The following is a 21,982-nucleotide window of genomic DNA, read 5'->3' on the forward strand; positions in this document are numbered from 1 at the left end:
GAATTCATGAAACAAGGACAAGAGAGACAATAACATCGTACGCGTCGTAGACCCAAAACGCCGACAAAAACAGAGAGAAAAGGAAAGAAAGAAAACGATACCTAGAAGAACGAACGAACCGAAAAATGAGAAATAAGCAAGAAAAAATGAGAGACCGTCACCCCTCGAGATGAAACATCAAACTTGATCTCATGCTGCCTCCGATCATTACTGCCCCTGGGTAACTTTTCTTGTAAGAATATGAAAAAGCGTATGCACATGTTGAAAGTTAAACAAGAGTCATCCCCTGTCCCTATTTTAGCGGTTCAGGCATTACTGATTTAGTTGTTTCGGCGACCGACAATCTTGCGGTCTTCATCCGATTGACTGGAGCTGTCGTCGCTGGTGGTTGCAGTGCGAATTCGCTCAGCCCGGTCTTGAAGGACCTGGGCTTCTGCCGCCGCCTTTTGGGCGCGGATCTGCTTGCGCCACATGCTGGCATAGCGACCCTTCAAAGCCAGAAGCTCTTCATGCGTGCCGCTTTCAGCCACTTGACCCTCTGACAAGACCAAGATGCGGTCTGCGGTAGTGATGGTGCTGAGACGATGAGCAATTACCAGCATGGTGCGACCCCGTGAAAGAGTAGAGAGCGCCCTCTGGATATGCTCCTCGGTATCTGTGTCTAGAGCTGCGGTTGCCTCATCTAAGAGAATGATGCGTGGGTTCTTAATGATGGTGCGAGCAATAGCCACACGTTGCTTCTCGCCACCGCTAAGCCGTAGGCCACGCTCTCCAACCTTGGTGTTGTATCCGTCGGGGAAAGCAAGGATTTTGTCGTGAATACTGGCGGCGCGGCAAGCCTCGTAAACATCTTCATCGGAAGCGTCTTGCCTGGCGTACTTCAAGTTGTACATCAAAGTCTCGTTGAAAAGTACAGTATCCTGAGGGACCACGCCAATGTGCTGGCGAACTGAATCGATCGTGATATCCTGTACATCATGCCCGTCGATACAGATACGTCCATTCCCGGAGTTGTAGAACCTGAACAAGAGGCGGAAGACAGTGGACTTACCTCCACCAGACTCACCAACCAAAGCGGTGGTGGTTCCCGGCTGGCAGTGGAAGGTAAGGCCGTTCAACGCGGGCTTGCGCGCATCGTAAGCAAACTCAACATCCTCGAACTTGATGTCACCATTGCACGTGGTTAATGGGGTGGCACAGGGGCTATCGACCACAGTTGGCTGCTCACGGAACAGTTCTAGCAGGCGTTCGGCATTAATTAATGCGGATTGGATAGATCGATAGAAGGTGCCAAAGAAATTTAGCGGACCCTGGAGTTGGACCATATAGGCCAGTAGAGACACGAACTTGCCCACAGGGCGCTGGCCAATAGCGACCTGGTATGCACAAATGAAGCACATTACCAATAAACCCATCATAAACACGGTGTTTTGACAGGTGTTCAACAGCGTTAGGGAGAACAACACGTGATATTCGGCCTTCTGGAAGTCACGTACGGCGCCTCGGTACCGGTTGAATTCGTACTGTTCGGCGTTGAAGTATTTTACTGTTTCATATGAGACCATGGAGTCGTTCCTAGAAAGAGCACACGTTAGTTCTAACATATATCTCAAACGTGTAATGAATAGCCTTGTTCTAACTTACTTGACGGCATCTTCTTGTCGCGAAGCATTGACCATCTGTCTTCTGATCTCTGCTCGCCACTGGGCCATGCGAATAGTGACATAGAGATAACCAAATGTGGAAATCCCGACAGCTAGAGCATAGTAGACATCGAATGCAACCATGAAAAACACAATCGCAATCATAAGATCGACGAGCATCGGCACCACCTGAAAGGTGACCTGCTCAAGGAAAGTATTGATCGAACTACCCTTGCTCAAGGCGGACAGGACCTCGCCGGTCTTTTTGCCAAGATGGAAGTCTAAGCTGAGACTATGAACGTGTTCAAACGCAGCGGTGGAGAGCTCCATGTAAGAATACTGGCTCACGGGAATCCAGAGGCTAGAACGCAAAGAGCTGAGTAAGCCCTGGCTGCCCTGCAACCATCGGTATACCACATATAGGCAAATTTGCAGCCATGGCACTTGGAAGTCCTCACCGTCATCCCTGGTAAGGGCACCCGTAATGACCCCGATTTGGTAGGGTACCAAGACGTTAACGACTCGCTGGCATATGAGGAGCCCAAAACAAAAAGTGACAACTAGTTGCAGGCGGCGGGATTTGGACGGCCACAGGTATGGGAAAAATAGCGAGTATCCGCTCAGGTACTCCCACCAGCTAGTGGAAGGAATAGTTGTCGGACGCACCCATGGGTCGGTAGGTTTGGTAGTTTCGGGGCGAGGAGCTCCGTTCGTCGATCCATATGAGTGACCATTGGCAGTTCCGTTCCCATGCCCATTCCCATTGCCGTTTTCTACACCAGCGGAATCCAAAAGTCCCGTGGTTTCTGTGGCTCCATTCGCCCGTTGGCTTGCCTTCCCGTGGCTCTTCATATTGAACGATTGACAGGCGTAGAGAAGAACCAGTGCAAACAAAATAAGGATGCGTACACTATTCGACCCCACTTCCAGAGACTCCCAGAACGTAATGCTTCTGCGGACCCGACCCCCTTCTGGGTTTCCAACAATTGGCTCGTGGTGAACCGAGGTATAGATCGAGAGGGCGGTGCTAACAATAATCATTTCGATGGGGATGGCGACCGACCAACAGACAAATTGGGCGAGAGTAGGCGAGGGAGACGTGTCTAGCATTGCCATGAGCAGCACTGCGTAGACAAAGAACGAGCCGACGACGTAAATCTGTGATTAAGTGTCAATGTCGAGAAACTCCAAACCTTCGGCATAGAACATACCACAAAGGACTGCCCTCGCCACCAGTTCTCTGACCTGGCCACCATGACATGTATGATATAGATAATTGCATCCGCAAGGAAGGTCAGGAGAATGGCCACGGAGAGCAAATTGAAAACTCGTTTGACGTTCCGCGAGAACTGGGATTTGTAGGTGGGTACACTTCGAGTCCGCTGAGGGAGTGGTCGCCCTCCAGGGCCGAAACATTGAGATTCATGCTTGCTAGCTTTCTTTGCAGCAATGGTAGTATTAGCCACGAAGGCCACGACAAAGAGGATAAGAAGAAAGATTGGGTAAGAGGTGCGCAAGTATTCCAGCAGCTCTAGGGCTGCGTGGGGATCCATTGCCCACTAAATATCCCAGAAATGAGTGTTTCAAACAAGGTCCATGACAAGAGTCCCTTGAAAGAGTAGGAAAGGGAGGGTTCGGACCGGAAAGGACAGGACGGGTATGGCGAAGATCGACGGGAGGAATGGATTGGGATGGCGGAGAAACAACAGGTTTTCCACGTGGAAAAGCTTTTAAGAGAAAAAGAAATGAAAGTAAATTATGGAGATTTGGAGAAGTAGAAGCAAAACATAGAAAGAAAAAAGGAAGGGAAAAAAAAATAATTTATAAATGCTTATGACTTTTTCCTTAATTATTTTCCTTTGGGTGTTTTTTTTTTGCCCTCTACTTTCTTCTCCTTCTTCCCTTAAGGTTTGGATAGAGAAGTAAACCTTTTTTTAAAAATAAAAAGTATACAAAACCAAAGACAAAGAGGCAAAGAAAGGGAAATATCAAGAATATATAAACATAAAAATGTCTAAAAGGTCTAATGTGCCTAAAATGACGGTGTGTGGATTTTTGCTGCAGCTAAAACAAAAATGGGGATCCACTAGTATCAGTCGACACCTAAAGCTTCCGTCACTTTTTTTATATATATCTTCTTTCTCCGAGTTCTCGTTCTCTAAGGTTTTGTTTGCCAGTTTAGAGCCCTGACATGAATTGATCAATCTAGACCTTTCGTGCCCGATGGTCAAAGTTCAAATCGTCCTAGAGGATAATCAGGGGGGGGGAGATAGAAGGAGAGGATAAAAGATCGTCGATCCATCGATCGAGAACAATCCACGCATATAATGACTTCATCAAGTTATCCCAAAAAAATTAAAATCAAAAAGGAAATATTAGCATGACAAGATCATCTGAGCCCAGTCATTATGGCAATAAAATCTAAATTTTCTACCTTTTCTCCATGAGGGTGTGACCTCCAGCTTAGATTGGTCTAAACTTTCCGTTGATGTATGTGATTAGCTGAATGTCTCATATTTTTTGCCTCTTTTTTAGTCATTCCAGTGGCACTCCAAGAGGCGCAGTTCAATAAATTGGCCACTGATCATGAATATTCGTATATGATTTACGTATATTTGCACGTATATTTTGTACATAATGTCATAGTCTATAATCTATGAATAATATATGGATATATTCTCCATGTGTTGCGTGTCCCGAAGCCCCGGGTGAGGTAAGACAAATCAGAATCACATTCTTCCAAGGTGGTTTGGTAAATAGTACTATATAGGTATTTTGGTCGTTGGACACGTTCACTTCGGAGAAATTCCTTCGTAAAAATCACATTCCAATCTGATCCCTCTCATGTGTTGTCTTCTAGACCGCTCCTAACATGTGTTCAGGCCCGATGGCTTTCAAGAGGTAAAAAGTGCATTTGAGAAATATGACATAAATTATAAGAAAAGAAAGGAGTACAACTACCTGACTGGTGCCCTATATGTGAGGTATAACACCGGTGGAAAGTGATGTTATAACTAGTTATATAATGTATAATGTTGGACAGTAAGGCATAGATCGGTGCCTCAGGGTTCTGGTTCTTCCCTCACCGCTTGCATCTCGACGATCTCCAACTCTCCGCATCTTTCTCCCTCCAATTCGGTGGTCGTGTGCCATAATGGAGACCTGGCTATAAACCATGTCGGACCTCTCAGGTTCGCGATCCCCGGTCCCTCCCCCTCCTCCCCCTCCGCCACAGAAGTACTCAAATCGTGCCGCCAATGCCCTTGCTAGATTTGCCCAACCTTTCTTCTTGGGCTCAAGGCCACCTAGTCCCCAAAGCAGTCGTGCGGATGGTCCCCGGTCGATCAGATCCAAATCACTGTAAGTGCTGCAGCTTTCTCACACCGCTCTGATACCCCTACTACCCGGCTGTACTCTTGTTTCCATCTTTGTTTTCCACCGCAGTGACCACCCCCACCATTTGGTCGGAGCTAGATCGGGGAATTGCATTTGAGCCAATTGAATCTTCAGATTTCTAATCATAATCCTTTTGTAAAGACCAGGAGAACCGCAGACTGTGACCCACAAAACAGGCATCGCAATCACGGCTTTGGACATTTCGCCAGAGCGGACACATGCGGTTATTGCAGGCAAGGAGATTCTCAAAACCATCCAGGTCTCCCCAGACCGCTCGTCAGAGGAATTCAATATTCGCAATGCAGTCATCAGCTATGCATCTACCCACCACGACGTGGGCGTTTCGATGCCACACAAGGACCAATTGAATGTGAAGGACGTAAAATGGTCACATGGGAACTATGACCGGATAATCGCAACTGCAGTCGCAAATGGTCGGATTGTGGTTTACGACCTCCAGCGGCCCGGTCTCCAATTATGTCGTTTCCATGGTCATAATCGCCAGGTGCACAGGCTTGCCTTCAACCCTCATCTTCCATCTTGGCTCCTGTCTGGCAGTCAAGATGGCACAATTCGGATGTGGGATCTGCGATCCGCCTCTGCAAATCGGGGAACTTCCACGTGCCCTAGCAAACATTCGTATCAGGGCAACAGCGATGCCATCCGAGACGTCCGGTGGTCACCTAATGATGGGGTTATATTTGCGACTGCTTCAGACAGCGGCGCGATCCAGATGTGGGATTATCGAAAGGTCAACGCCCCACTGATGAGGATCGCCGCTCATGATCGCCCGTGCTATGCAGTTGACTGGCATCCCGACGGAAAGCATATTGTTAGTGGTGGCACGGATCGCCAGGTAAAGGTCTGGGACTTTTCTTCATCTGCAGAGCGGCGGCAGAAACCTGCATTCCAGTTCCGGACGCCCCAGGCGGTCACAAATGTTCGATGGAGGCCTCCTTCTTGGGTTGGTCAGTCTCCTGCCTCGGGAGAATGGCAATCGTCTCAAGTTGTCACGTCCTACGACAAAGAAGACCCACGCGTTCACCTTTGGGATCTCCGTCGCCCGCATGTTCCATTCCGCGAGTTCGATCGGTACGATGCACCCGCAACGGATCTGCTCTGGCGCTCCAAGGATCTTTTGTGGACGGTCGGCGAGGCTGGGGCCTTTACGCAGACTGATGTTCGGTATGCACCAACTGTGGTCAATCGCCGACCGATGTGCTCTGTGGCCTGGAGTCCCAATGGCGAGTTTGTTGCGTTTAGTCAACAACGGCCCAGGCGGCGTCCTCTAGGAGTCAATGCCGCAGAATTTCTACGGGCTGAAGAAGACGACTACAGCACTGGCGAGAGATCACTAAGCCAGAGCCCCGCAGATGACATCTTTGACGAAGCCATTTTGGCCACTTCGCTTCGGAATCGGCATACCAAATCGACCGCGATTCGAACATCCAAGTCTTTGGGCAGTACTCCACCCGGAGCAGTGGATTTCATACCCGTGCTTCCTCTGGAACAGGCATTGGCCAAACTCGCAACCCCAATGCCTAGTCAGGCGGGGATCATCACAAGCATTCCTGGTGCTACAAATGACCCAGCAGTCTTTCGGTATTTGGCAAGCCACTATACACCGTTGATGGATGAACATAGTGAACATAGAACGCAGACAGACGTCCTCAACACTATGATTGAATCACTGGACCACAACGCTGAATGTGCAGATGAGGTATCCCTGGCCAGATTGGCTCAGACTTGGAGAATTGTCAAATTCGCTATTCTCGAAGAACTCAAACGTAGAGCTAGAGATCATCCAGCAAAAGGTGGTCTGAAAGACAGGTCATCCAAGGATGGAGGGTTGATAGACAGGCCACGACCCGATGATGGTCGACAGGACAGGGTGAAGAGTCGGTTGTTCAAAGGGGTCATGGATGCGGTCCCTGAGGCAGAGAGCTCGTCGAATATGACCACCCCTCTCGCGCGGCCATTGCCCGATTCCCCGAAAGACTCCTGGTCAAGCACTGATTCCCAAATCCCCTCGTTGAGCGATGGCGCAATCGACCTTGACCCTCTCCCGCCATCAGTCTTGAGTGACCATAACGGTTGGAGGATGTCGGGTCGTATACCCTTGCCGGGTGGACCACTATCATCCACCGATGATACTCCTTCATCGAAATATCTCTGGGATCCCACACAAGAAGACTTGGACATGGAGCAACGGTCTGCGCCTCGGGCAATTGCCGGCAAAGCAGATTGGCGCCGTCGCGGTCACTCAGACTTCCCTCAGGAAAATTCGGAGGATGACTATGACCAAAAGCTGGAGGATAAACGTGCAGCGATACGTGACTACAAGCAATTTCCCAAGAAACCCTTGACTCTTGAATCGCCAATGGAGTCTAATCGACCCCCCCGTACCGACCGTTATAGTCGGCATGATTCTTCGGAGAGTTTTCCCATGTTCTCTACATCTACCGACAGTTCGCACCCCTCCAAGTCTATCGGTGCGTCTTACTCGTCTACTGGACAACTTGACGCATCTAAATCCCTGGATGCTGGACAGTCTGCCTCAGCACTGAGAAGAGGATCGATTCTAGCCTCTACACGCGAGGAATCTGAGGATGAGATCTTTGACCATGTCGTTTCGGAGACTGATCGACTTCATCTGGAGCGCCCGTCAAGCCCTCCCCCTTTGATCACAGAATCAACCCCCCTTAAAAGTCATCTGCAAACTTTCCCACCAGATGATGCAAGCTACCCCGGCACCATGTCTTACTCAACAATGGATGGTATCTCGCGAGTGCAGATCCCACTCACGCCAGACGGAACAGACTTGAAACCGTGGGGCATTGAAACGATTTTGAAAGAATCAATCCGATATTACCACAGTAGTAGCAGCTTAGTCGATATTCAGGCTGCCGCCCATCTTCTCCAGAAGCTGCACGTTCTTTTCCGGGACTGCGAACAAATTCTCCCGTACAAGGAATGCGAAACGGTCTTCAAAACTTACAATGAGCACCTGATTCGGCACTCGATGGACCTCGAGGCAGCAGAGCTCCGCCTATTTTGTGTATCAACATATCCTGCCGTCTACGAGTACGCCCAGACAGATTCATTCATCAACGTCTACTGCTACACGTGTCAACGACCCTTTGAAAATCCCACCCAAGATAACAGCCGCTGTTATCGCTGCAACACACCTCAAGCACCATGCTCTATTTGCGTGAGCCTTGATCCACCCCCAGAATGGGTTTTAGAGCAGCAAAATCCATCCATCACTTCATCGAGCCTCACGAGTCCCGATTCAGACTCCGAGACCACTTCAAACCATTCCTCACAGTTCTCAGTTCCCACTGAACCCCTCCCGGAGGCGGAGACCGAGATGCTCAAGCCCTTCACTGTACCTCAGCTCAAAGGCTCCGCCCTCTGGACCTGGTGCCAAGGCTGCGGCCACGGTGGCCATCTAGCCTGCATCACAACCTGGCTCGGCGACATCTCAACCAGCGAAGGCGGCTGTGCCACCGCCGGCTGCTCGCATGACTGCGGGCCTGGCCCACGTCGTGAATTAAACCGCCAAGCCCTGCAGGCGGAGTCCAAGCGTCGCGATTCTGCTAGTCGCTCCGCCGGTGTCGGGCTCGTCAAGCGTGATCCCTGGACTAAGGGTGAAAGCAAGGCCGTTGAGAAAGTCCGCGGCATGCTGGGTGTCGCTGGCGTCGCCGCTGCCACTGGTGGCAGTGGTGCTGGCCCGATCACTTCGACAAGCAATACATCCTCTCCGGCGCCGGTCTCACCCGGCGCCATGTCGCCTAAGAGGGTGCGGCTTGTTACCCCGAATGAGCAAGAGAAGGAAAGTGTTGCCTTGCGCACGGGTCCTCCTTTGAGGGACTGAGCGTGGGTCTTGCGTAACGCTCAATGTGTACTACTATTAGCACGTGTTTTTACTTTTACGTCTTCACTTCACTTTCTTGTCTTTTTTTTATTTGATTCCCCAATCGCGATACTTCCAATGAATCAATCCATGCATAACACGTATTCAAGCACATGTCTACGGTGTACAGCCCTGAAGCGGATTTCTCCCTATGAAGCCATCGCATACTGGATAGAATATATCGTACGCACATAGAAATTCCCACCGGATCACTTGGAAAACAACTTAGACACATTCTTAAAACATAAAATTCCCTTTCACCTTCATCTAGAACCTCCGCTTCTTCTTTGCAGGAGCTTTGCCCTTAGCCTCGAGCGACCTCTTCAGTTCCTCGCGCTTCCGGTCAGCCCGCTGGTCTTCGGTCTCTGGCTCTTCAGGTGGAGCGGAAGAAACCTTCTCCGTTGCTGGTGTGGGCAATGGAGATTCCTCTTTTTTAGGAGCTTGTCTGTCAGCCTTCGGTTTAGCAATTGTAGTTTTCTCGAATGACCTGACCACCGTGTCAGATGTAGGCAGCGGAGACTTGTCTCGAGCTGGTTCGGAGACTTTGGCTTTGGCTTTGCCGCCTATCGTGCCAAGTTTCCCGGTACGTTTAGCCTTAGCTGCTGGTTGCTGTGTCGATGATGTGGGATGATGATGATCTTTGTCAATCCTTTCTTTCTCTTCTAGTGACTTTGAAGGTTCTTGAGGTTCTGGAGACTCGTGGGTTTTTTCTGGAGGGGAAGGGGCTTGCGAAGGCGAGGGTTCTTTTGCTTGCTTTTTCTTGCCGCCTATCATGCCCAATCCGCCCTTTAGCCTTTTCGGTGCCTCTCGAACTAGCGCCGGAGAAGGGGCTGGAGAGGGAGATGGCGAGGGCCGGCGCTCTGCTTCTTTCTTATTCTTGCCGCCAATTTTACCCAATCCACCCTTTGGTACTTGCGCCTCTGGAGCTTTCGGCTGCGGTGCGGCCTCTGGTGACCTTAAGACGCTGGGAATGCGTTTTTGATGCGGTGCTGGTTCAGGCTCGGAGTCGGAGCCTGATGCTGTGGCTTCGTCTTCCTCTGAAGGCAATACTGGTGGAATAGGACTTTCCTTTCTGGGCTTTTGCTTGGGTGGTGATGTTTTGCCTTTCTCGTGTTGAGATTTTAATCTGGGAGGGGTTTCTTGTCGCTAGATGAACAGGGTTAAGCTATACTTGGTATCTATGATTAGGAATAAGTCGTAGCATACCTGAAACTCATCGACATCACTGCTTGCCGTTGAGTCCCCTCCTTTGTCGATGTGCTTGGTTTCAACTGGCTCTTCTCTATCTTTGTCCTTGGGAATTTCCTCCTCAATGGGAGGGGATTCTCTGGGGCTAGTTTCAGAGCGCCCCTCAAGTTGATGCCACCATTCAGCTTGTGACAGGGTGAAGGTATCCAAATTATGAGAAAGGCCGGATTCCGATATTTCCTGCAGTAAATTGGTGGCTAATCCCGCCCCATGTGAAACTCCTGTCTCAACAAGCCAGGTCTGTTCCTCAAACGGCGCAATACCCTTAACAAATTTAGCAGCCTCGGACCGCGTAATAGCCTTGCGAGACGCGCGCGATCCTGCGGCACTAGGAAACACAGACCCTAGGTCAACGCCAAGTGTTTCCATTTTGTCAAACAACTTGCTAAGTACGTAGTCCTTCTGCTTGATTTGATTCAAGAGCAAATGTTGGCGGGACTCCCACTCCGCTTCCTCTCTCAGAAGCGGAAGTAATAGATTAGTGGTCAAGGACGACAGGGGCTCCTTTGATAACCTCAAAGACCACTTAAGAGGCTTCAACGGGGAGGGAAGCTTGGTTGTTGTCGTGATTTCAAGCGAGTCGGTTTGTGTTCCACTGCTTAGGATTGCGCTTTCATTGCCCTTTCGTAAACCTTCTCCAATTTTCTCCAGGAGCACATTGAGCTGTTCTATGTTTTCTCCAGGATCGATCGTTGTAGCATCTTCCTCTGCTCTCTTGGTGATAGCTTTATGGGGCAGCCGCTCTGACCAGATATAGGTGAGGTCTGTTATGTGGATCTCATAGCCTTGTCGGGTCCAGGTATATTGGAAGAGCAAAGGAGGCAACCCCCGTTGAGACAAGTGAAGGCGCTGCCATCTTGAAGGCATGGTTTGAGCGACTTGTTGATTTACAATGCAGAGTTGTGAAGTTCCAAAGTTGTCTCATATAGCTGCCTGGGCGATAAGGGAAGGTTTGCCGCCCGCTTGACTTTCCCGCTGATCTCCCGAACTTCTAAACTTCGCTTTCGACATCCAAATTACGTACGTTCGGATCGCATACGTTTTTATTCTTACTCCTCGTTATATCCTTACGGTTCCAACCATGTCTGCGCGATTCCCAGACCGATCAGACTCAAAGCGCAGCAGGTCCCGATCGCCGTCCTCGTGGCGTCAGCCCCAGAAATACCCTCGACGGGACGACGGAGAATGGCGCGACCGACAAGACTCGGATCGCAGATGGAACAATGAGAGATCGGGCCCTGCGCAGCAGCCTCGCAACATGCGCGATCAAGTCCGGCTCAACTTGATCCAGGAAGACCAGCAAGAGCGCGAGTGGGTCGCGCAGGAGGATCTGTTCGTGTTGAAGCAGGCCAAAAAGAAGGCAGAGATTCGAGTCAAGGAAGGACGCGCAAAGCCTATCGACTGGCTGACGGTTACTCTCCGCATCATCGACCCTACGCGGGATCCCTTGGATGACGAAATAGCAGACTCCGATCTGGATGTCGTGGACCCAGATGGTGTTTTTGAGGGACTATCGCAGACCCAACTACAAGACTTGGAGAAGGATATTGATACATTTGTTAACCTTGAGACGAACGTGAAGAACCGTGAATTCTGGCAGGTAATGTTCTCTCACTCTGCTATCTACTAGACACCCCTGTTGACCACCGTCCACCCTACAGACTATGAAAGTCATCTGCCGAGATCGTCAAAAGACCGTTACACCCGAGGGTCGCGTACTGAATTCTGTGGCTGCCGACATCAACAAACTACTAAGCCCAAAATCCTACGAGCAGCTTCAAAATCTCGAAGTACAAGTGAAACGGAAGTTGAACTCGAACGAGCCGATCGATACAGATTACTGGGAGGAGCTGCTGCGCAGTCTGACTGTGTGGAAGGCCAGGGCGAGTCTGAAAAATGTTTATCAAGCTATTATTGATGAGCGTGTTCGCGACCTGAGGAGACAGCAAAGACAGGAAGCCGAATCAATTCGGGAAAAACTAGCTCCTCTTGCTCCAGTTGTTTCTGCGGATGATGTAACAAGTCATGTCGAGTTTGAAGGCCTAGATCCAGATCCATTGCTCCAGGTTCGCCCGGAGGACAAAGGCTTGGAAATCATGGACGAGTCCGCATTCCTTAACCAAGTGGTAGGTTTTCGAGCTTCCTCTCATTTATTCCAATCCACATGCTGATCAACCGCACAGGCCCGCGAACGCCAGAAAATTATCCGCATGGGTTTTGTCCCACTACGGCACCGAGCTGTGGAGAGGTCATCCACGGTAGTATCGAATCCGACATCTACCCACACCCCCGCTGCCTCTGTATCCACACGGTTCTCGTCTATTCCGAATGAAGACTTCTCCCAGGCGACCAAAGCGCTATATGAAAGGGAGCTCGCCAAGGGTGTCAGTGAGAACGAGGAAATATTTACGGGCGAAGAGGCCGTGAGCACGAGCTCGCAACCTCAATGGGCCGGTAAACATCGGCCTCGAAAGCCACGGTACTTCAACCGAGTCCAAATGGGCTACGAATGGAATAAATACAATCAAACCCATTACGACCATGACAACCCGCCACCCAAGGTTGTACAAGGTTACAAATTCAACATCTTCTACCCCGACTTGATTGACAAGACCAAAGCCCCGACTTACCGGATTGAGCGTGAGAACGGTCGCAAGCGTGGTGAGTCCTCGGCCGAAGCGGGCGAGGAAGACACCTGTCTCATTCGGTTTATGGCTGGGCCTCCGTACGAAGACCTTGCCTTTCGCATTGTCGACAAAGAATGGGATTATAGTGCCAAGCGCGAGAGGGGTTTCAAGAGTACATTTGACAAGGTACGTCGTGCTCCTAAATGACCCCCTTGTTTCTCAACTGACGTAATCATTTCTTTTTAAGGGAATCCTTCAACTTCATTTCCAGTTCAAAAGGGTAAGATGCTTTCTTTTGGGGTTTTACGAAGACGATACTAACAGGTTGTCTTAGATCTATTACCGGAAGTAACACATGCGCAACCAACGATTTCCACATGGGCGTCATGTCGGGATGGAGAGAGTGGATTACGATAGTGTATACAGGGAGATGTTCTGTGGGGGCTGTATTTTCCAGTGACTTGATATCCAGTAAATCAGACCAAACCTGGATTGATTGGACTGGAAACATTTCCCCCAAGGTTTTGCAGAATAAGCCGGACTTGATATATGGAGATATCAGATGCTTGATCTAACATCCTCGACCTAAATTTGACGACCTCACCACTTTATTTCTCCATTATGATCGTCCCTTAGGGGGAAGCCAAAAAAAAGCCTCCCCACTTGCCTTGACCACGACTAGCATATCAACACCATATGTCTCTTTTTTCTTCTATTTTTCTACTACTAGGGTACTCGCAACACGGGGAACGTTGGGTATCCTCTTAGGTGACACTATCCCGGCCTGCAGGAGCAGGATGTATGTATTCTGACTTCCGGCTGGTTAGATGCAGGCTATGAAAAAAGAAACAATTGAGCTAGACAAAAACGTAAGAATATGGCACTTGCAGTTAACCCCCAAAAGGGCCGGAATGAAGCCGGTGTAGATGAATGGCGACTTGTGTCCTGCAGGTTCCCATTTGACCATTTGACCATTTGACCATCCCCTTCTGGATCTAGGCGGCCTAGTTCATTCGTTCTAGTCGCATGTCGCATGTAGCATGTAGCACCAGATCCAGCCACTTATGACTTCCCGGTCATTGGTCATTGTCTGTACTATGAATCTCCGTTGCACGACTTAGGCATCTAAGGCGTTTTTCGAAATACGGAGTAGACCTTGTTTCTATAATACAAGAATAAAAATTAATTCCCTTAGGTCCAGACCGTCTTTTGTTTGGATTGCATTTATGAGGTTATTTGCAGAGAGAGAAGAATATGATGTGTTGGCATGGGATCTTTGAAATTATACAGCTCCAACTCGTCGTTGAGCACACACACATCCTTTGAGGCTGCGATCTCGTCTGTTCTTGTCTCCTTCTCCTTCTTATTCTTATTATCTCTCCCTCTCTCCCCCCTTCCTCTTCCTCTTCCTCTTCCTCTTCCAAGAGTTACGTTTGCCTTCTCATATCCTCCTTTCCCACAACTTTTGTGCTTCTCTTCTACTTCCCTTTCTACTCTTTTATCACCCAACCCATCGAGTCAATCCCACGGCCGGACGTTTCCTTGTCCAAACATGGATTTCTCATTCCATTCGCAACATTTCGACAGGGTGCAGATTTCAGGCCCAGGAGATTCGAAACCTGGTCACCTGTCGCAACCAGAAGCACCATCTCAGTTCAGTGTATCTGACTGGGCGAGATGGAGATCCCAGCTAACTCCCATGCCTCCTCGCCAGTATGAAGATTACAGCTTTCCTCGTGTTGCTGATGGTGAGCCATACGGCTTGGGTCCGTTGCCTCAGGAGCTCCTCGGAGGTCCAAACGGATATATTGATCTCTACCGCTCGCATGTCACCCCCACCATGGCTGGCACACCATCAGAGGTATTGGGTCCCCAAGCTGGAGAGGGTCACTCAGATTGGTCACTTTTGCAATCCTCCCCTGCCTTCAAAGACCAGTCATACAACTATCATCAGTTAGAGCCTCTTCTGCCACCTCCAGACTCCCCACCATCGCCACTTTCTGAGGTCTCCTCCTACCACTCTCCGCATTCGCTCGCTGCTTCAAGTCCAGGAATGACGGCTCAGACAGCAGACCGTCTCTCGCCCCGTTCAAGCACTGGTGACAATAACCAGGAGCGTCACAGTCACCCTCCCTATTCAGTTCTCATCTACCAGGCCTTGAAGGAAGCCCCCGGAAACAAGCTTCAACTTCAAAGTATTTACTCCTGGTTCGAAGCGAATACAGACAAGGGAGGGGACCCGAACGCGAAGGGATGGCAAAATAGTATTCGCCATAATCTCTCGATGAACGCGGTAACTCTCACTTCCATATTTCATTCTTTCAGTTCTTTGCAATATGTTTGATGCAACGTCTGCTATCTTTGATATCAATACTAACCTGGAGTCTAGGGATTCGAAGCAGTGAAGGAAGAAGTTGGCCCTGGCAAACGAGCAGTGAACTTCTGGAGGCTGACGCCGGAAGCCATCCGCAGCGGTGGCATTCAATCAACGACCCGCTACCGCAAGCTTCAACACCAAAAGAAAGGAATGAACTCAGGTCATCGCGGGGCCACACGTCAGCAGCTGGAGTTCAAGGGTCTCCACGCCACGAAGGTCATCAAATCACGCAGTGCGAACAGTCCACATGACGAGCGCGCCGAAGCATATCATCAGCGGCAAAAGATAAACACGAACCATAGTCTCGGACATGAACAAAGATACATGGAGCACCCCATAGGCCCTGTTGTCGGGTGCAGCCCGATGATACCAGGCAACAATACGGTCTTCATTGATACCATGGAATCAGGACCAGCATTTGACGTGGGCTATAACCATGATTGGTACAGGGCCCACGACCCACTCGAGGGTCCCGGTCGATCATCAGCATAAGACTTCAAAAAAAAGAAAACTTAGCCACAAAAAAAAGGGAGGGGAGGTGTGGTGGGGACAGAACAAGATTCAGTGATGAACTCGGATAACTGGACATGTTCTATTTCCCGATTTCGTTATTTTTTGCATCCTTTTTTTTCTTGTGAATTTTCAGGCCATTGGTGGAGACCAATGCCGGCCATTGAGCACACTAGAGGCATGGCGTTATTTGAAATGCCCATTTATTTGCTATTTGAATTCAGAATGTATTTGGCGGGCGTTCCACAAAGTGAGCCTCATGGCGAAGGAGATCTGTCTACTTTTTTTTTCCTATCTAATTTGCTTTTTTGCTACTTTTTTTTTTCTGTTTTCCAGTCGTTCTGGCATGAACAACACATATTTTCTTTTCAAGTGTACCATAAGTTAGTAGTGTTTATGAGTATCAATCCGCATCTAATCGAGACCTATCACAAAGACAGGGATGTCAATCATCCTTCTCCGTCATGTTCATCAATGGATCTTCAATGAGGTACTTGGGCGTAGGCATGTCTCTCATGTAGCCTCGCTTCTCTCGAGTCCCACATGCTCTCTAGCTCGGTACAAGGATACATCGATGGTAATTTTGGGCATGAACAATGCCAAGAAATGGAAATATTCACGCCTCTACTACCCCCTGTGTTTCGGTGTCAGATAAGCATAGCCTCCTCCGTATCAATGCATTAGCATTGTTCTTGTCCATAGCATGGACCACATGCTGTGTTGCTGACAATACTTCATATGCTTGTACAGCGGTGTCTCAAGTGACAGGAATAGCCTCCAACCACAGTAGAAGGAAAACTTGCTGAGCGACCATCTGCACGCTTCCACAGATTGAATCTGGGAATATTATAAAGGGCTTTTCTACTAATGGAGTACAATAGAGCGCATTTTGCCTCCTTCTCTTTGCTAGTTTTCTTTAGCCTCTCTTGACACCCAGGTTCTGTCCTTAGCTCACGCTGAGCAACCCCACCAACACCCCGCTATATCGCTCTACCAACTGCCGCAGTAGGCCAGAGTTCTGGGATTACGTGGACATCCTTGGCAGCATCGGCAGCATCGGCAGCTGCATGTTGCCTTTCCCATGATCATCTTTCCTCCCGGTCATTCCCCACTTCCCCTTTTGTCGGTATCCCAGGAGGACGGAATTTGATACCCGCGCTTTGAGCTAACAGATCGTGGGGAGGGCACAGACCTGTATTCTCGAGGAACCCAACTCTGATAAGACTACATACAATATATATGAGTTTAATTATAGATATGCTATGATTAAGGCATGATATACTACCCTGTAGTATCAATTTCCTTCCCTAAGTTATGTAGTCCTATACAGACATTGATCATCGTGTTAATCAGGAAGGTTTATAGTGCGTGATAGGGAGATCGGCAATAACACCAGTGGAATGAGCGATATCAGCAACGTAGCCAATGATGTTTGATGGATTACCACTTTTCTTTTTACAGATTTGCAGATGTTATACCAATGGAGAATACAGATACGTATTTAGAAAGATACCACTAGGGTATAAGCAACTTGTATCCGTGGAGCGTACAGTGCAGTAGCCTTTGTACTGTGAGAAAGGAGATACATTAGACAGTATGTACCTGTACACTGTTATACAGGTGGCAGCTGCAATGCCGTTCACAACGCGGCTGAATATGCCAGTACCTAAAGTTGAGTTTGAAGCTCCCCTACGGGCCGTGTTCAATAGTGATTTGTTTGTATTATTATATGATGGGTAAGATGTTTGTATTCTTCTCAAATTGGAGAATTGAGGAATTAGAGATTAGAGTTAAGAGGTGTACTCTAAAGCGCGATATTACTATCGTTAATCTAACCTTAACTACCTCCAGGGCTAGGGCTGTTATACGGGGTTTCTAATGTCCTCAACACCAATTTTGTTAATGCCCGCTTGGACCCTTCCCTAAACCAAACAGGACATGGGAACCCCTCGTGAGAGTCTGCAGGTCAATTATTGACCTAGACTTTGAGTGGGTGTTCGTTGTTAGTACATATCGAGCCAGTTGGCCGTCCAACCGACGGATATGCGTCCCGCACTATTATTTGTTAATCATATGATGACATCGCTAGCCCCCTTTGTTGAAGGGAGCTGAGCTTTTACGGTGAATCTTACCTAGACTAGCGATGAACCCAACCAGTAATAGGAGCTGCCCTGCCCCAGGATGACGGCAATATCCCTCGGAAGCTGTATCCTCAACTGTACAATGTACTCTGTACTCTGTACCTTTGCCTTCTTTCTCCTTCCTTCCTTTCCTGCTTTAATTTTCTTTTTACTGTATGTACCCATATGTCACGTCTATTCCCGTAATACATGTCGTCGGAAAATCTTCATACTGATCGTTGTGGAGAGGTCTTCCATGCAGGGTAAAGGCAACCAGTATCAACAGTCTCGATTGCAAGACTAAGCACCGCCAGACACAGCCCCACTGTTCAACCCGAATCTGAAAATATCACGTTATAGGTATCTAAATTATCAATCGGGCCTAACCCGGGTTCATCCTTTCGATCTATCAATTATCTCGAAAAGACAAATCGGGAGCAGGGAGAAAGGGGTAAATACTCTGTGGATCTCTTATTTTTTGATCTGCATGACACCAATGTGGGTACAGAAATGTCACTTGATATGTATGTACACAATAGCCGATAGGTTGCCCAGTCTGCTGGAATCCGGGATGTGCAGACGTCTTCCAGTGCACACCGGGGATTTTCTCTTACAATATAGGTTATGTTGAAAGTCTTTGCAAGAGCTTCTGCATTTAATATACAATATAGTACCAATGGCCATATTCCTTTGTATTCTGACTTTCTATTCCTCTAGTAGAAACCGCACGAACCTCACGCTTTGGGCGTTTGTGGGATGGAACGGCCCGGTTCGACAGCTGTCAATTCTACATACGTTCGAGCTTTCTTGGACCAGCGCTAACCCTCGGAGTGGATAGCTTTAGGGACCAATGCGACACAGAACAATCGCCTGACCGCTTCTTGGACCGATCCCATTGTCTGTTGTCATCCGCATCCCCGCGTATCCCCGCGTCCTATCATGGCGGCGGTTAAAATTCCTCACCTCGTTGCTTTTTCACAGCAAAGGAAAATACCAAACATTCGGATCCGAGTCGGTAACTTCTTCTCTTGGCTCCTTCGAGTCACGGGAATTGAGCGAATCGCAGCGGCCACGTACTTTACATATGCGCTATGTATTCAGTAAAACAATGCATGGAAGAAGAGGGATCGATCTTCATTGGTACACCTTTGGAGGCTTTTTTCGCTACGTATTGAGCTAGTGCAGACTGTGTGGTACAGAGATACTAGATCTCCTCTAGGGAGGAGATCTATTGTCTTGTCACATGCTAACTCACATCGTATGTTGACTGATAGCCATTACAGGATAGTCCGAGCATAATGCTAAGTGAAGATCCTTCTTATGTAGTACATGTACTCGGAATGGTGGTCATGACCATAAGTTGGTCACAACTTCAGCGTATCTTCAACCAATCTCATCTGCGGCCTCGAGGAGGTCAAGGCACAAAGAACCTGCAGGACCAAACTCCTGCTTGAAGGAGCATTTCAGGATATCTGCCATAAACAATAATTATGCCACTATACAGTAGCAGAATTCTTTTCCTATTGATCTCTGATGGAGTGCAACAAGAATAATTCTTTTTGATTACAATTCCGGTGCCTCGCATATATATTCGGATCTAGGCAACATATGGCGTGTGGATTAGAGCAGCTTTTTCATAGAAACATTTTTGGGCAATAAAGATTTAAACTAGATGAGAGATTATACAGTGAAAACTCCGAGGGCCTTGCAACAACCGGTGTCATCTAACCCTAGCCCTAATGCATGACTGGTTGGGGTCTCGACCTGTTGAAGAGTCAAACTCCGCGGACAAGAAAGCCTCCCCACAATGACCAGCATAAAATTTAATTGTTGTTTATAGTAGTAGTTAATAGTGAGGAGACTTATGTCCCCCTGTCAGTAATGCTTCGGGGACTACGAGGCGCAGTTGCTTGGCGAAAAAGATACTGCTTTACTGATCATATCTCGACCAAGTCAAAGATACATAAGCGTCAAATTTACAGTTTGTCCAGGTGTACTATAAAGTTTCGTACGACATAAGGAATGTCCTCTACCTACTTGTGTTGACATTGGAAGATAGGTATAATAGAAGTGATGCGTAATTTCTTCTCTTTATGTTGGAGAAAGAGTTGAGATATAGATAGAATTCTACTCGTAGAAAAAGAAGCTCCGCACCACAGCCTTCAGTTTTCTATAGATTAAGTGATTGCGAAAAAGACGGTTGGACTTCTGTTAAATCGGAAGCTATGCTCAATGTAGTCATAAAATGTCGATATCCATATTGATGCAACGAGGGCTTTGGGAAAGCTTGAGCCGCTAGACATCATACAGACCCACAGCTAACTACATGGTGGAAAATATCCACCTAGAGGGGTTATACGGAGTGCTGGGTTGACCTGGCTTAAGCATATTTTCTTCACATCCAGGCCTAGATCAATTGACCAGACCATGTGGGGTACCAATCCCGCGTAGAACGTACATTCAATGAAGGCTACTAGCGCAGCTATAAATGAGATCGACACCTAAATATACTTTAGCCCTGGAGACTAGGCGAATTACGGTGACCAACACAACCCTAGAGAAAGAACGCCTTTGTTTTACCCAGCGACGACTACGTTTGTCTGAGCCTGAGGGCGTCTATACCTGGTGTAGTTCAACAAGAGATGTTGTTGATCTGAAAGATATTGCCTAACCCCCATCATGGACTTACCCGAATGCGTCATCACAGCTAGAGATCGAGTGCCACGATTGCTGACCGGGACAGACACGATATGTACGAGGCTTCCATCCGGGAAGCAGATTCAAGACACCACGGAGATAATTTCAGACAACTTGATTCGACATGTCAGGGAATCTCTCATGAAGATAAATGAAATTGATTCATTTGCTTAGCCCCGAGCCTTTTTTTTGGACTCGCGTGCTAGCTGTTCCTGTTCATCTTTAATATTTTAAGAGAACCATTCCCAGCCGTTTTTCCCATAACGTTCGCTCCACCGTGAAAGGACAACACCGACAAAAAGCACGCTTAGCGCTTGGCGGCCTTCTGCTGGGACTCCTTGAGGACCTTCTTGACGATCTTCTGCTCCTCAATCAGGAAGGCACGCACAATGCGGTCCTTGACACAGCCAGCGCAGCGAGAGCCACCGTAGGCACGGCTGACATTCTTCTTGGGGCGAGAGATCTGAGAGTACTCGCGGGGGCGGAGGGCAGGGATCTAAAAAAAAAAAAGTATTATTAGTCGATCCGATTCCGAAAATTCAGCGAGACGGTCGTATGGAGATTGTAGGGTTTCGGTTGGCCATTCGTTCGCACACCTGTCCATCCAGACAGAGTTTTTTTCAAGTCGTTCGGTTGGCCCACACGTAATCGCACACATCCCACACAACCGTTCAAAAATGCATTAGGGACGCCGGGGAAGTACTCACACCGGGGAGCTTGATACCGCAGTCACCGCACTTGGGAGCAGTACCCTTCTTCTTCAGGTGAAGGTAACGGAGCTCGCCGCCGGGGGTCTTGACGATGCGAACCTTGTTGGACCGCGTGTTGTACCTATTGAAAGCAAGAAAGTCCGTCAATAACTCGTTCGAAAAGGTGATGGCCATTCCGCTACTAGAATCATCGTATAGATCATGGTGGTGCGAGGGAATGGTCTTTGAGGGAATTTTGAAACGTACGGGTTCCGGCGGCGCTGAAAATCGAGAAGAGTCAGATCAATAATTTTCCAGTCTGGATTTTCTCGTAGAACTCACGTATTGCAGTCTGTTGTTGGTCATCTTGACTGTACTTGAACTGGTCAAGGGCGGCAGTTGTCGGAGTTGTCGTGAAGCAGAGTGAAATATGTCGAGATGGGTTTGTGTGGGTTTCTGCTTCAGCCGACGCTAGCGCAGATTTGGCGAGGTTGCGCTAGTCCCGATGCGGAATAGTGCCAGTCGGAGCCGCCACTTCTCAAAGTTCAACGGAGACAGGAGCAGAGATAGTCACATCGCGTATGGGATCGTGGATCTCTATCTTTGTCGCGTTCGTATCTTAATCTTCTATCTCCCCATCACCCAGCTCTTTTCTCTCAGTTGTATTTCTTTTTTACTTGCTGCAAGTCTTGCTACACATGACCTCCAACCTGGCTTGACGCGACTTGGAACCAACACAACCTCTACGAGGGAGGGTTC

At 48.5% G+C, this 21,982-nt stretch overlaps 6 protein-coding genes across 6 annotated transcripts; 3 read left to right on the plus strand and 3 right to left on the minus strand.

Annotated features, from left to right (window-relative positions):
* Positions 1-320: 320 nt before the first annotated feature.
* hmt1 (putative vacuolar ABC heavy metal transporter (Hmt1)) lies at positions 321-3,196 on the minus strand (the record flags this gene model as incomplete). Its single annotated transcript, XM_056892018.1, has 3 exons — positions 321-1,575; positions 1,645-2,801; positions 2,855-3,196. The coding sequence occupies 3 exons, from the start codon at positions 3,194-3,196 to the stop codon at positions 321-323; spliced, it is 2,754 nt and encodes a 917-aa protein (XP_056757013.1).
* Positions 3,197-4,685: 1,489 nt separating this feature from the next.
* N7537_000961 (WD repeat protein) lies at positions 4,686-8,916 on the plus strand (the record flags this gene model as incomplete). Its single annotated transcript, XM_056892019.1, has 2 exons — positions 4,686-5,003; positions 5,181-8,916. Exons 1-2 carry the CDS (start codon positions 4,819-4,821, stop codon positions 8,914-8,916), a joined length of 3,921 nt encoding a protein of 1,306 aa, XP_056757014.1. The 5' UTR covers positions 4,686-4,818.
* A 306-nt stretch (positions 8,917-9,222) lies between these two features.
* Positions 9,223-11,070, minus strand: N7537_000962 (uncharacterized protein; the record flags this gene model as incomplete). Its single annotated transcript, XM_056892020.1, has 2 exons — positions 9,223-10,101; positions 10,162-11,070. 2 exons carry the CDS (start codon positions 11,068-11,070, stop codon positions 9,223-9,225), a joined length of 1,788 nt encoding a protein of 595 aa, XP_056757015.1.
* Positions 11,071-11,284: 214 nt separating this feature from the next.
* Positions 11,285-13,182, plus strand: N7537_000963 (splicing factor cactin; the record flags this gene model as incomplete). The annotated part of the gene is made up of 5 exons (XM_056892021.1): positions 11,285-11,803; positions 11,865-12,329; positions 12,387-13,016; positions 13,078-13,110; positions 13,165-13,182. 5 exons carry the CDS (start codon positions 11,285-11,287, stop codon positions 13,180-13,182), a joined length of 1,665 nt encoding a protein of 554 aa, XP_056757016.1.
* Positions 13,183-14,382: 1,200 nt separating this feature from the next.
* Positions 14,383-15,699, plus strand: N7537_000964 (uncharacterized protein; the record flags this gene model as incomplete). Its single annotated transcript, XM_056892022.1, has 2 exons — positions 14,383-15,123; positions 15,220-15,699. The coding sequence occupies 2 exons, from the start codon at positions 14,383-14,385 to the stop codon at positions 15,697-15,699; spliced, it is 1,221 nt and encodes a 406-aa protein (XP_056757017.1).
* A 5,142-nt stretch (positions 15,700-20,841) lies between these two features.
* N7537_000965 (60S ribosomal protein eL34) lies at positions 20,842-21,589 on the minus strand (the record flags this gene model as incomplete). The annotated part of the gene is made up of 4 exons (XM_056892023.1): positions 20,842-21,030; positions 21,242-21,365; positions 21,491-21,504; positions 21,566-21,589. 4 exons carry the CDS (start codon positions 21,587-21,589, stop codon positions 20,842-20,844), a joined length of 351 nt encoding a protein of 116 aa, XP_056757018.1.
* Positions 21,590-21,982: the final 393 nt, after the last annotated feature.

This window comes from Penicillium hordei, assembly GCF_028827395.1.
Source record: "Penicillium hordei strain IBT 12815 chromosome Unknown utg000001l_segment0_segment0, whole genome shotgun sequence".
NCBI lineage: Eukaryota > Fungi > Ascomycota > Eurotiomycetes > Eurotiales > Aspergillaceae > Penicillium > Penicillium hordei.